This window comes from Medicago sativa, chromosome 7 (genome assembly GCF_051527215.1).
Source record: "Medicago sativa cultivar Bolivia chromosome 7, Bolivia_mono, whole genome shotgun sequence".
Taxonomy (NCBI): Eukaryota; Viridiplantae; Streptophyta; class Magnoliopsida; order Fabales; family Fabaceae; genus Medicago; species Medicago sativa.
In genome coordinates, this window is record NC_140755.1 from 65,048,666 (window position 1) to 65,062,778 (window position 14,113).

The 14,113-nt window shown below is 33.5% G+C and overlaps 1 protein-coding gene across 1 annotated transcript; it reads right to left on the bottom strand.

Annotated features, from left to right (window-relative positions):
* Positions 1 to 11,496: 11,496 nt before the first annotated feature.
* LOC146907712 (uncharacterized) lies at positions 11,497 to 13,209 on the bottom strand. The gene has a single exon (XM_085727033.1). The coding sequence runs from the start codon at positions 13,143 to 13,145 to the stop codon at positions 11,820 to 11,822; it is 1,326 nt and encodes a 441-aa protein (XP_085583159.1). The 5' UTR covers positions 13,146 to 13,209; the 3' UTR covers positions 11,497 to 11,819.
* Between the last annotated feature and the right edge of the window lie 904 nt (positions 13,210 to 14,113).

Genomic DNA, 14,113 nt, shown 5'->3' on the forward strand with positions numbered 1-14,113 from the left:
GTGTGAGCGCTCTATTAATAGAAAAAATTCACAACTAATAAGTGAGAAACTTTGGGTACAAGTAATACATTACTTTGTGATTAAGTAATTCACATAATAGATCTAGTACAAAAATATCTCAATTGAGTACCAAAATATATTATATTGAGTACAAAAAATATGTTATATTATGTACCAAAATATATTTCAGATGAAGTACTAAAATATATTAAATTGCCTACCAAAATATTTCAGATTGTATTCCAAAATATTCTAGATTGCGTTCCAAAATATTTTAGCGAATAGCGAAACTTGTGGAATAAGAAAACACTTTCTAATAATATAATGAATAAGAAAACACTTTCTAATAATAAAAGAATAATATAATGAATAAGAAAACACTTAGAATATATATTTTTTCTATAGTTTTTCTATAGTGCTTACTTCGTTTGTGCTTACTTCGTTTTTCTATAGTTTTTTTCTATTTTTTCTATATTAGTGCTTACTTCGTTTTTCTATTTTTCTATATTAGTGCTTACTTCGTTTTTCTATAGTATTCTATAGTGTTTTTTTTCTATAGTGCTTACTTCGTTCACATAATTATGTACCCCCATAAATTAGAGGTACACCCCCACTATATAAACACTACTAATGTGTGTTCCATCCGATGTGGGACATCCATTTTTTTCAATTCACACAACACCACGAATTTGTATTTATAGTCTTTTTACTCAATTTCCACACATGTTCCAACAAATACTCTAAGGAAGAATACTTGAGATTCATCTGCATCATCATAGGAGTTTATATATATTGTGCATCAAATATATTCGATTAAGATTGGTTTTACCAATCATTTTTTTAAAATTCTTAACTTGACCACTTTCCTGAAAAGCATATAGACCACTTGTTCCTGACAAAATGTCACATTCAACATGTAGGCTTATACTAAAATTTGTCTTCTTTTTTTTTCAATCGGAATAGATACCAGCAGATGCAGAGCCACAAGGCTGCACCACCATGCAATGAGATTACCTAGCTTCATGGAAACACTTCGTTCCATACAGAATAGATATCAACAAATCTAATATTTTTGGCAGAAGTTCTATACGTGAGGAGTACCATTGAGAGTGTTATTCTTGAAGTTTATTTGAATGGTATAGAATGTCTCAATTTGTTGAGGACAAGCCCATAATTGTCTGAGCATATAGGAGGACCATTTTGTTATCATCACTAATTTATCACAAATAAAAATAAATTCAAGATCATTATATTTGTGTGTAACAAGGTATCTTCTATGTGTATTATCGAATCGCGAAGGACTACCATGGCCGGTAAAACCTTCCTTCAAGAGTTACACACATGCTACATACTCGGGGTAAAAGTCGAATGCAAGATCTTTGGTTCAGATGGAAGAGATCTTAATCGTCTCATACATGCATGTGCTCTTGGGCTCATGATTATTATTTAAGACTAAATCATGTTAGAACAACAACTTATAATAGTAAATAAAACAGTAATAATCTTCGCTTTTATAATGAGGCTCATTAAAACAAAGCCCATTAGGTTTAATGAGCCTCATAAGTATTTAGACACTGCAAGCATAATCTCAATATATAATAATTCCCTTTAACATATGGTATCACAAAGCTCTTGATTTTTAGTATTCGTTTTTGCGTAAACTTTGGCTGCCATCTTTGTTTTTTTTCTTCCAACTTCGTTGCGAATTTTTATTCTTCTCAAGCAACAAACTAAATTTGTTCGAATCATCACTAATTAACGTCATTCGTAAATTTCCAACCTAAAGAAGAATATATTATCACGGATCATTCCTATAATGTGTTGTCACATGAAGTTTGGATATTTGGTCTTTTTTATTTTGATGAAGAGGAGGATGGAAACAGTGTAACAAAAGAATGCTACCATTCTAATTGCCTTAACCTCTTTTCCTATTTCTAGGGTTGGTGGTTCATATAATAGGATCCAATGATGAAAAGGATCAACAAGACCATTAATTTTATCGTTATATAGTCTTTTACCTATATTTTGAAGTTATATAGTCTTTTACTAGTTTGAAAAGTGTGTCATGTTCTTCTTCGAGAGATCTATTCAAGAGGGATTCATTAGATATATGCTAGCTAGAAGAGAATGATTGTTTTAGAGAGGGAGAGAGAGAGAGAGAGGCCATGCGTGCGTGTACGTATGATAATAGCTAGAAGTTTGTTGGCCAATATATTTCAGAAAATACAAAGAAATAGTGGAGGATTTATTAACCGAGTGATTGCAGAATTCCCTTGGATGTAGGAATCCACATCACTCATTTTCATTCCACCACCGAAATTTACTCCGAATCATTCTTCATGGCCGAAATTCAATCTGACTCATTCTTTAGGTGATGAAGAATGAGACAAGAGTGAATTTTGGTGATTAAGTATGAAAATGAGTGATTTTTGGTGATGAAGAATGTGTGAGAGTAAATTTCAGTGGTGGAACGAAAATGGGTGATGTGGATTCCTACAGTTAAGGAAATTCTGCATACATTCAGTCAAAAATCATCCACTCTTTCGATGTATTTTCTGAAATATATATGCAACTGACTTCTAGCTTTGATCCTACTCTCTCTCTCTCTCTCTCTCTCTCTCTCTCTCTCTCTCTCTCTCTCTCTCTCTAGAATAACCATTATTTTCTAGCTAACATGTCTACTGAACCCCCGTGAATAGATCCGTCGAAGAACAACCGGACACGCTCTACAAACTAAAGGTAAATGACTATGTAACGATAAAATTAATTGTCATGTTGATGTTTTTCAACAGTGGATTCTATTATGAACCACCAACCCCAGAAATAGGGAAATAGGTTGAGGGAATTAGAAAGACAACATTCTTACTTTACACTGTCTCCATCCTCCTCTTCATCCTTTTTAAAATAATAGTGACCCAATATCCAAACTTCAAGCGGTATCGCATTATAGGAATGATATGTGATTATATATTCTTCTTTGGGCGTCTCAGTTGTCATCCTTGCTATATTTGAGATACTTGTTATTCTTTTTATGTATTTTGTTTTATGTATTTGTCTATTCATATATATTTTGTTGAAGTTATTATCGTAATCTAGGTTTTCTTTTTACTTTTTTTAATTAGAATTAGTTATTTTTATGTTAGTGTAACGGATGGGATATAAACTTCCTTGTACTTTTTAATTCAAGAATGAAGACGTTGATATTTTAATTGAAATTTTCATCATTATATTATGATCTTGAGTTATAGTGATACATAGGTTCAATATGTACCTAGCACTGAAAGCTAAATAATTAGGCCAAGTTCTGTTCTAGAAATCCTCTTACACTGTGTCTGGAAAATTTTAGAAAAAGATTGTGTCTAATGTAAATAATGGACTTTCCTAGTTCTGTTACCCTTGAGCAAAACTCATGTCTGGTTATAAGGGCATCAGTTCATTATATTAATATTAATTGTTTGTAATTGCTTCCAAGTATATTCCCATATGTTTATAATTACATATAATTGAAATGTAATAGTTTGTTGGGACCAAAAAAACTAAAAAAAAATTGTATCATTAGACATATTTACCAGTTTGAAGCATTGATAAAATTATCTAAAAAACACACAAACTGATAATTTTAAATAGTACAATTTCAAACTGAATTCTTTGATTGAAGTAAGTAGGCATAAATATCTTTGTTCTATTTGTGGTGAACCTAAAAGGTTGTTTAGTTCTAATAAACCTGTTTTGATCTGATTTAAATTTTGTTTCACGCGATCTCCGTAAGTATAGCTCAGTTGGTGGAGACATTGAATAATTAATAATATACAGGGTCGGAGTTTGAACCTCTGACACCCACTTATTCGCCTTGAAAAAGGTGAATTTCTAGTCACAACACTATTTGACAAAAAAAATAATCTGTTTACATGAGTTTAGGTCAAAACTGGTTTTAGTTAATGAATGGTTTTAAATTTTGCTATGTTTTAAAACCAACTCCAGTTATAAAACACGGTTAACAATTCATTTCGTGTGCATTCCATGATTCTTATTTGGAACAGAGAACATAAGCCTCATTAGATTCTGTAAATAAACTCGAGCTATAAATAAACTACAACAAGTATTGAGCAAGAAATCTCAAAATGAAAACCAACTAATTTTTTCATCATATTTCTCAACTAAAAATATGAGACACAATATACTTAAAACTTTTGCAACATACACAAAATTTACAATAAGTAATTCTTTTTTTATTTTTGGTAAAACAACAAGTAATTATATTGACTAAATTGATCAATTAAAATCACATTTGAAAACTGAGCTAACTATCTAAAATCAAATTCAGATAAAAGATGACTAATAAAATATACATATATGGATATATTAATAATTTCAATAATAAACATGGGCCTCAAGGTTAAAATAATTCGTTACCGCAATAAAAAAAACTCCGTTTAATCAAGAACAGCTTTATTTCATTAATTTGTTCAGAATTTTTAAATGAGAAAAATAATTCCAAATGTCAAAAGATTTGAGCCAGAAAAAGCAATCTCAATAGTGTACGCAAATATAGTTTAGATTCTGTCAATAAGGAAATCCGTACAACCTCAATTTTCTTTAATCAAGTGGTATTAGAATCATGGTATTCCAAACAGATTCAATATAGATACAATCACAATTTCAACACAAAAATCAATACTATTTGGGAGATTGAAAGCTTAGAATATGTACCTGATTCTTTTGAATGATTTAAGAGAATACAGATTTAACATTACCGATGAATCCCACGACATTCATCCGCAAGACTGACCGTGCAACTTCAGAATACAACGGTTCTTTTCGACGATAATCATACCGAAACTATCAAGATATAAGAAAAGAGAACAAGGTAACTAGAAACTTATCCTTCAATCAGCAAAGATGATGTTTATAATGTTAATACACCAATGTGAACTTCCACATATATATTATTTCTCTGTCTTGCAAATAATTGTGTTGTGTGATGATGGTGGAAGAAGATTTCAACAATCAATGGGTAACATATATATTATTTCTCTGCCTTGCAAATGCTTGAGATTTACTTATATTAAAGGAACAAAATTACTTGTAGAATCATCCTAAAAAGATGGGTCACGTTCGCCAAATATATGAAACATAATTTGATTTTGTCAAAAAGAAAATATTAACGTGAGAGTAATACCTGCTCTTCCTAATATATAGTAACAAGTCATTGCTAAAAATCACGAGTAAATAGAAAACATGGGAAAGGTGGACTTTCAATAAAAGACAAACTCAAAATTTATCATAAATTACACTATAAGTTTTTGTTGAATTAATTTCGTTTTGAAACTATGTGTTAATTGTTGTTAGAAATTTTTTTGCACGGGTTGGATGACTTATATTGAAATAAGATCCATCATTATCTTAAGATTATTTTTCTTCTCTCCAAATTCTGTGAATTGTTCATTTTTATTTTTCTTTCTTTTTTTCTTGTATTGCTTCTTTCAATGCATGTAGAGTTGTTCACAATAATAGTGATTTACTGGATTTCAAATGCATATGAATCGCAATCAATCACAACAAAAAACATGTGCATCTGTTTACGTTGGATTTTCGTAAACAACCGCTGGTTTACACATGGTAACTTGCAAGATCAACCAGTAAATCTTAGGACATATTGTGTTTGTTCTTGTTGTTAGAAATTCTATGTTTTGGTGTCGAAAATATAAGAAATACAATAAAAACAATCGAATTCAATCCACTTGAACTCAATCGAACTTAACAAAGTAAAGTGCAAGAACACTTAAAGAAAAAAGGGTAAATTGCATTGATTAAATAAGAGTTGGTACACAGATTCATACATTGCAACTTGTGACTCGTTTCTCGCTTCCATACGGATACTTTGAGTGTAAGTTTGTATGATGGAATTGTGACCCGTTTTTCCTATGAAAAACTACTATTTATACTAAGTCTAGAAATAACTACACTTCTTTGAAATTCAAACTACAACTGCCACAAGTCGACAGTTTTACTTATTTGAAAACAAACTTAAAATACAAACTGACTTAAAGAATAACCGTTGATAACCACCTTCGAAAACTGCTTTATCGAAGTCTTCTACCATCTTCGAACCCATATTTGCTTTCAATACAACACTCTGTTCGAATCTTCTTTAAATCTAGGTCAACTATACTTTGACCACATTTATTACAGCTAGTAAAATATATTGGCTAACAAATTGCCCCCCAGAAACGCCATTTTCGATTTCACCGAAGAAGAAAAAGACGTTTTTGAAAAAAAAATAACTAACATTCTCCATCGAAATGAATGATGTCAGTATTTAATTCAAAACTAATTCAAATTTCCTTTAAATACTGACCCCACAATCTTAGTTAGTGGGCCACGTTCTCTAACATTGGAAAAGACAACACTTTAATGGTAAAACTGTCAAAATAAGATCTTGACATGTGTCATGATCAAAGGTCCATATAAAAACAAACTCACCTTTACTCTTCTCACTTTTCACCATTTCATTTTCACTTTCACTGTTCCTCTTACACATCAGCATACTCAGACAAGACCACTGAAGGTATAGGCTTAGCTATGTTTCACCCCGATGGGAATAAGTCTTCACAACAACTTTTTGAGAATGCTTATGAAACCCTGCTTGATTGTCCCATTTTCACCCCTATGATGGCACCATTTACCACTAGGAAATATGGACCTAACTGGTTCAAAGAGGACTTTCCCACTACTTCGAAAGCAGCCAACAAAACAGAAATCAATGCTATATGGGAAGCTTATTTGACCCCTACCTATCTATCTAGCAGACTTACACCTGGTAGTCCTTATGGAGTATATGGTTATCAACCTAACCATGTAGCTAGACAGTTTGGTATGGTTCAATCGAAACCCAGCTCTTTGTTCAAAAGTATAAGTGAATGGAAAACAACTGTGTTCGAGCCAGTTGTGTCAATCGAACCTGTGTGGAAATCCATAATTCAAGCCAGGAAAACAACTGTGTTCGAGCCTACATATTTCTCAACATCATTTGCATGCTCTGAAGCATTCTTTCGATGGTGGCGAAATTATTACACACGCCAATCCAATCGAGGGAATCCTGATGAATTGCTGCCTCAACTGACCAGTACTTTTCACACTTTGCAGAACAAAGACAAGAAGACTAGAGGTACGCACATTAAAGAAATTCAGCAATTTCAAAGATATTATCAAACAACATATGACCCTTTACATCCAAAGAGGACAGTATATTATGCTGCTCAAACTCTGAGAGATAAAGTTCGAGAAAAAATTCCAGAAACAATTTTTCCCCCTGGAACACCCAATAAATATCTTTATGTTTTAGAAAAGAAAATGAAACTAGCAAAACTTCCATCTTGTAATCTTGCTTTGGCCTTTAGGCCACCATACCCAAAATGGTTACTTTATAATTTCAAATTCCCACAAAATAATTTAGTAACCTATGCTAAATGCCATTTATACCAATATAATGGTGAACTTGGCTATGAATTATCCCAAGTTCGAATCGAAACTCCCAGTATCATGGGTATGATTTTTCTTTTACTAAAATATATTAATACTATTTTTAGAAGAAATAGTACTTATCTGTATAATCACATATTTCAGCTTTGCCTTTAACTCCAGGAGAAGCAAAGCTCGATGATGCCAGCACCCAGAACACTTCGAAAAGCAAGTCTGACAAGAAGAAAAAGAAAGCTTCCCAAACTAAAGAAGTTGAATCGAAGAAATCTGAGACTGCATCAAAGGAACCTTCTAAATCAAAGGAACCTAAAGTGAAAACAACTTCATCAAAAAGATCTTCTAGATCAAAGAACAAGAAAGAACAAGCAACTGTCGATCTCTCTGATGATGATAGCGAGGTGGAGATAACTAAAGAACAGATTGAAGCTTCCAAAGTAACACTTCCCAAAGTCCATACTGAAGGAAGAAGGAAAAGAAAACAAGAACAAATTTCACTTGTCCAAGAAAAGGAAGTCGAAGTGGAAGCTTCTGAAGGTTCTCCCCCCATCTCACCATCTAAACCATTCAAACGTCTTCGAAAGACTTCTCATTCTAGTGCTCATTCACATGTTGGTGATAATGGTTCGAAGGTATTTTATCAAAACCATATTTTATACGCAATGTTTCTAAGTATCTTGTTTTAAGCATTGATCTTATTCTTTTTAGGGTATCGAACAAGAACAAACTAATCCATCACAACATGGGCAAGTTCTTCCTTCTTCGAAGACCACTTCACCAATTGCTGAAGACAAAGAAGATGAGCATGATGATGCTAGCAGTCCAGAAGGTCTTAAAGTGGATCCTCCTCAACAACAACAAACAGAAACACCCACTGATGACTTGGTAAATGATGAATCACTCAACAATGATCAATCTTATTCTGCACCCACCCTTGGAGATAATGTATCAAACTTTGCTACTGAAGATACAAACATAACTACTCGACAAAATGCTCCTGGTGATGCAGAAATGATTTCTCAACAAGATACCCCTATGATCGATCTAGAAGAAATCGATCGATTGGCCAAAGATGATCCTTTCAATGCCTTTGCCTTGATAGCTAAGAGTAATACTCTTTTCTCAACTAGCACTGGCCAAACTTCTGATTCATCCAAGGGAAATCCCTCTGAGACTTCAAAGAACAACCTGCTAGCAGAATTTCAAAAGAAGATCATCGAAGCCAACTTGCTAGAGTTGATTGAAAAGGATGCTGGAGCTCTTGCTGAAATCAGGAGTTTATTTGAAAAACTTGGTGCTCTCCCAACTGGTTGGAAATTTCGAAACCTGTTTAATTATCTTGAACCAATGTTGGAAAGTGCTAATCAAAACTTCCAGAAGAGGAAAACTGATCAAGCTCAAATGGCAGAGAAGAAAGCGCATCATGATCAAATTGTGATCGAACTGTCATCCTTCCAAGAGAAATTTAAAACTCTTCAGCAAGAAAGAAACAATGCGAAGCAGTAAGTGGTTGACATCGATGCCAAAATTAAAGAACTGGAAGCTCAAAAAGCTGAAATTTTGGCTAAGGATGAAGCCAGAAATCGAGAAGCCAATGAAGCTATTAACAAATTCAAGCTCTCCAAGGAACTAGAGTCTACCATTGCTCAACTTGCAAGTGACAACCATGCTCTCGATACTCAACTGGCTGAATACAAGAGCCAAATCGAGAAACTCATCTCATCATTTGAGATTTAGTTCTGTTTCTATTTTATTCTCTAAGACTTTTATTTTATTTCAGCCTTATCGAATATCTTGGTCTGTAATGTCTTTATAACAATTCGTGGACCATTTTCTATTTCGAACGACAATTTCTTTTCAATCATCGAAATTCCTTTCTTATTTTCTTATATCGAATTTAAATTTTATTTAAATCCAAATAAGATTGGAACAATTTCCAAGACATTTTAATGATGAGGAAACAAAAAAGTAACTTTTTTGTTTAACCCAACAAGTTAAACTTTCCTAGGAAGTTGAAAAGAAATAAAACAAATAAATGACCTTTTAACACAGATTAATCCTTTTTTTTTAAAAAAAAAAAACCTTTAAAACTTCCCTCAGGTTACGAAGTTAAGTAACCATTGGCCATCGGAATAACTGTTCCCACGTGTCATCATCTTCAAAGCAAGAAGAACCGTTTGATTGAGCCACTTCTTTCAACTTCCCTCCACTATAAATATGATTTTCCTTTTTATAAAAATCACTCTTTTCTTTGTTTCGTCTTCGTCTGAAAAATCCTTCTTACTCAAAGCTTTTTCTTTCTTAAATCATCATGACCACCATTGATAATCTGAGTGATGATCTTTTAGTCAAGATTGCTGCAAAGATTGCTGCTCAAAGCAGGAAAGATCTTTTCGCTTTTCGCCATACCAATAGCAGGCATTGGCGCGTCAGTGAGGATTCTGAAGTTTCTAGGGCTTTTGGAAATGATGTCCTCTACTTCCTCTACGACCCCAATGAATGGTACAACAATGCTATGGTGGCTCATTCTAAGTTTGCTTTTAAACTTAGACTCTGGAATCATGGCAACGCCATGTTCTGTATTCTTCGAAGCACTCAACACATGTTGGATGCTAATCCAAACATTGAAGAAATAAAACGCCTCCTTACTACTGCTATCAACGCCACTGGCTCTCTGAGTGCAAGGTACTACCTTCTTCTCATCAATGCGCTCTCCATGCCTATGCCAGAAAACATCCTCGAAAACTTCGAAGATCTTGCATGGACACATCGATTGGCAGAATTTCGAAGCGACATTTTGGGAGGAACTTCAACTTATCGATTTCGCTGTCCTTGGTGGAAAAGGCCCATGCCTATTTGGCTTACTAGGCGTCGTTTTTGCAACAACTACCACAACTGTGCAGGAGATGGGAGAATTGGAGGTTGGTATTCACTTCTACCTGGGCCAGATCATGAATACTACTTGGTCAATGCTTGCTTCAAGTGTCGTCTCGATACAGAAATTCGCTGGTTTCTCGATCGTTTTGGGATTGTAACTGAATGGTGAAAACCATCTTTAAATGCTTTTAGTCTTTAAGTACTTTGTGTTTTCTTTTGTAATGGTTTTTCCATTTTAAGCATTTCGATGTAACCAGCCCATCAGTTGGCATTTTTAAATTAATGCCAAGTTTTTATTTCGAATCAAATTACTCTTGTGTAATTTTAATTTCTTGTAACATCGGTTTATATTTTTTCAAATATTTACCGTTTATGCGTATAATTCTCTGATCTTCTTGTAATTCTTCGATCTCATACGCATTATTCGAAAAAACTCTTAGAATTTTCCATGGTCCTTCCCAACTAGGAGACCATTTTCCTAAACATCGATCCTTTTTATCCATCGGCAAGATAACTTTCCAAACTAAGTCCCCTTGCAGGAATAATTTCGATTTAACTCTTTTGTTATAGGCTTTTGCTATTCTTTCTTTTTGCTTTGTAAGCACTTCTAAAGCCATTAATCTTTCTTCATCAATATCTACTAATTCATCCAACATCATATCCAAATATTGATTTGTTGGAATTTCGATTTGTCTTTGAATTCGAGTAGATTGAAGTAAGATTTCTGTTGGCAATACAGCATCATGGCCAAATGTTAATCGAAAAGGAGTAGTATTTATAGATTCTTTAGGAGAAGTTCGAACTGCCCATAAAGCTTCATAAAGAAACTCATGCCATTCTTTGGGTTTTTTCTTTTGGCTAGCTTTTCTTTTGATTATAGTAATCAAATTCTTATTTGCTGCTTCTACCTGACCATTTGCCTGAGCATAATATGGTGTTGAAGTCAACAACTTATATCCTATTTCTTCAGCAAATTTTACCATCTTTCGACCAGTAAATACAGATCCTTGATCCGTAGTAATAGTTTCTGGTATGCCAAATCTATAAATAATAAATTTTTGAATGAAGTTTATAACTTCATCTTGAGTAACATCTTTTAGTGGAACAGCTTCTATCCATTTAGTGCAATAATCTATTCCAACCAAAATATATTTGTAGCCTTTGGATGACTTAGGTTTGATTTCCCCAATTACATCTAAAGCCCATCCTCTGAATGGCCAAGGTTTCACTATTGAATGTAATTCACTAGCTGGTACTTTTTGAATTCCAGCATGTTCTTGACATTCTTTACAACCTTTAGCAAAATTTATGCAATCTTTTAACATGGTTGGCCAATAAACACCTTGTCGAAACAAAAGCCATTTTATTTTATGGCCTGCTTGATGTGTACCACAAGCACCACTATGAGTATTCGATACAGCCAAATATGCTTCTGCTTCACTAAGGCATTTAAGTAAAACTCCTTATGGAGTCTTTTTAAATAATTCATTGCCTATTATCACATAACTCAAGGCTCTATACTTGACTTTCCTACAAGTTGTGCCATCTGGATCTTCCAAAAAATTGACTATGGGTTTTCGCCAATCATTATCATCCAAATTGTTAATGACCAAAATTTCAGAAAATTTTTCACTCTGAAGGTATCCTTGAGATGCTTCCATGCCCCCAAGTTTTGGTCTTAACAATTTGTTAGGCACAATATCTATCGAATTACGCTTTGTTTTAATTTCAATAACCTCTTGCTCTTGTTCCTTCGAAAGTTTGTACCCAGAAGCCAATTGAGCTAAATCATTAGCTTCTTGATTTTCTGCTCTAGGAACATGTTGAACTTCAATTTGAGCAAAATGTTTAAGTAATGCATTAACTATAGTGTAATACATTATCAAAGTTTCTTTGAGGCATTTATATTCTTTTGTTATTTGCTTTATTACTAATTCAGAATCACCTCTAATAATTAAACATTTCGCCCCCAGTTCGAGCAAAATCTCTAAACCATTTATTAAGGCTTCATATTCTGCCTCATTATTCGAACAATATTCGCTAATTCGAAATTTATATTTGGTTACCTCATTTGTTGGTGAAACAATAACTATACCTATTCCAGAACCATTTTTATGACTAGACCCGTCGAAATATAATGTCCATGGAAATGTTTCGATGCCCCCAGTCACAGGTTCTTCAATGGAATGATCAGCAATAAAGTCAGCCACTATTTGGCCTTTCACAGTTTTCAAAGATTGATAAGTTAAAGAATATTCTGTGAGTGCCAAAGCCCATTTACCAACTCTACTATGCAGAATAGGTTTAGATAACATGTGCTTAATAATATCGAAATGGGAATAAACATAAATATCAAAAGGCTTTATATAATGCTTAAGTTTCATACATGAAAAATATAAACAAAGACATAATTTCTCACTAGGATGATATCTTGTTTCAACATCACTTAAAACTCTACTAAGATAATAAATGGCTCTTTCTACACCATTTTCATCCTCTTGTGCTAACATACTCCCTATAGTTCTTTCAGATGATGCTATGTATAACTTCATCTTTTTGTCTTTCAACAAAGGTGAAAGAATAGGAGGATTAGATAAATATGACTTTATGTCTTCAAATGCCTTTTGGTGTTCAGGCTCCCATCTAAAAATTTCCTCTTTCTTTAATCGAAGTAATGACGAGAATGCTTGCGCTCTGCCACTTAGATTAGATATAAATCTTCTGAGGAAATTTATTTTGCCTAATAAAGACTGCAACTCTTTTTTGGTAGAGGGTGCTTTAGCCTCCATTATAGCTTTAGTCTTATTTTGATTGATTTCGATGCCCTTTTTATGGACAACAAATCCTAAAAAATCACCTACACAAACACCAAACGCACATTTTAATGGATTCATTTTTAATCCATATTGTCTCATCCTTTCGAATGATAAACGTAAATGTTCTAAGTGTTTGTTTTCAGAAGATGATTTCACAACAATATCATCAATGTAAATTTGCATAAAATCTTCAATAAAATCATGAAACATTGAATTCATTGCTCTTTGATATATAGCACCAGCATTTTTAAGACCAAATGGCATTACTATCCACTCATAACATCCTAATGCCCCTGGGCATCGAAATGCTGTTTTAGAAACATCTTCTTCAGCAATAAATATTTGATTATAACCTGAATAACCATCAAGCATACTCAAATATTCGAAACCTGCTGCAGAATCTACCAACATTTCTGCTACTGGCATAGGATATTCATCTTTAGGAGTGGCGAGATTTAAATCTCTAAAATCAATACAAACTCTTATACTTCCATTTTTCTTTTTAACAGGAACTACATTAGCTAACCAATCAACATACCTTGCAGGTCTGATGAAGCCACATTTGAGGAGTCTTTCGATCTCTTCTTTTATTTTTGGTAGAATCTCTGGTGCAAACCTTCTTGGAATTTGCTTCACTGGTTTCTTGTCTGTCCTGATTGGCAATTGCAACTCTACTACCTTTCTACTCAAACCAGGCATTTCATGATAATCCCAAGCAAAGCAATCCTTGTAATTTTTCAACAGCGCCACAATTCGATCTCTGAAGCTCTTAGGAATCTTTGAACTTATGTATGTTGGTCTTTTTACAGAACCATCTCCTATATCCACTTCTTCAAGAGGATCTTGGGCCTTCATTTTTATTGTAGATCCCATTGGATCTTCTTCAAAACCCAAAGGTTCATCATCATAAATACAGTCTAATTTTTTATCATCAATGAGGT

Coding starts and splice junctions, on each gene's coding strand:
- LOC146907712 (XM_085727033.1), bottom strand. CDS start 13,145: ATGGAGGCTAAAGCACCCTCTACCAAAAAAGAGTTGCAGTCTTTATTA.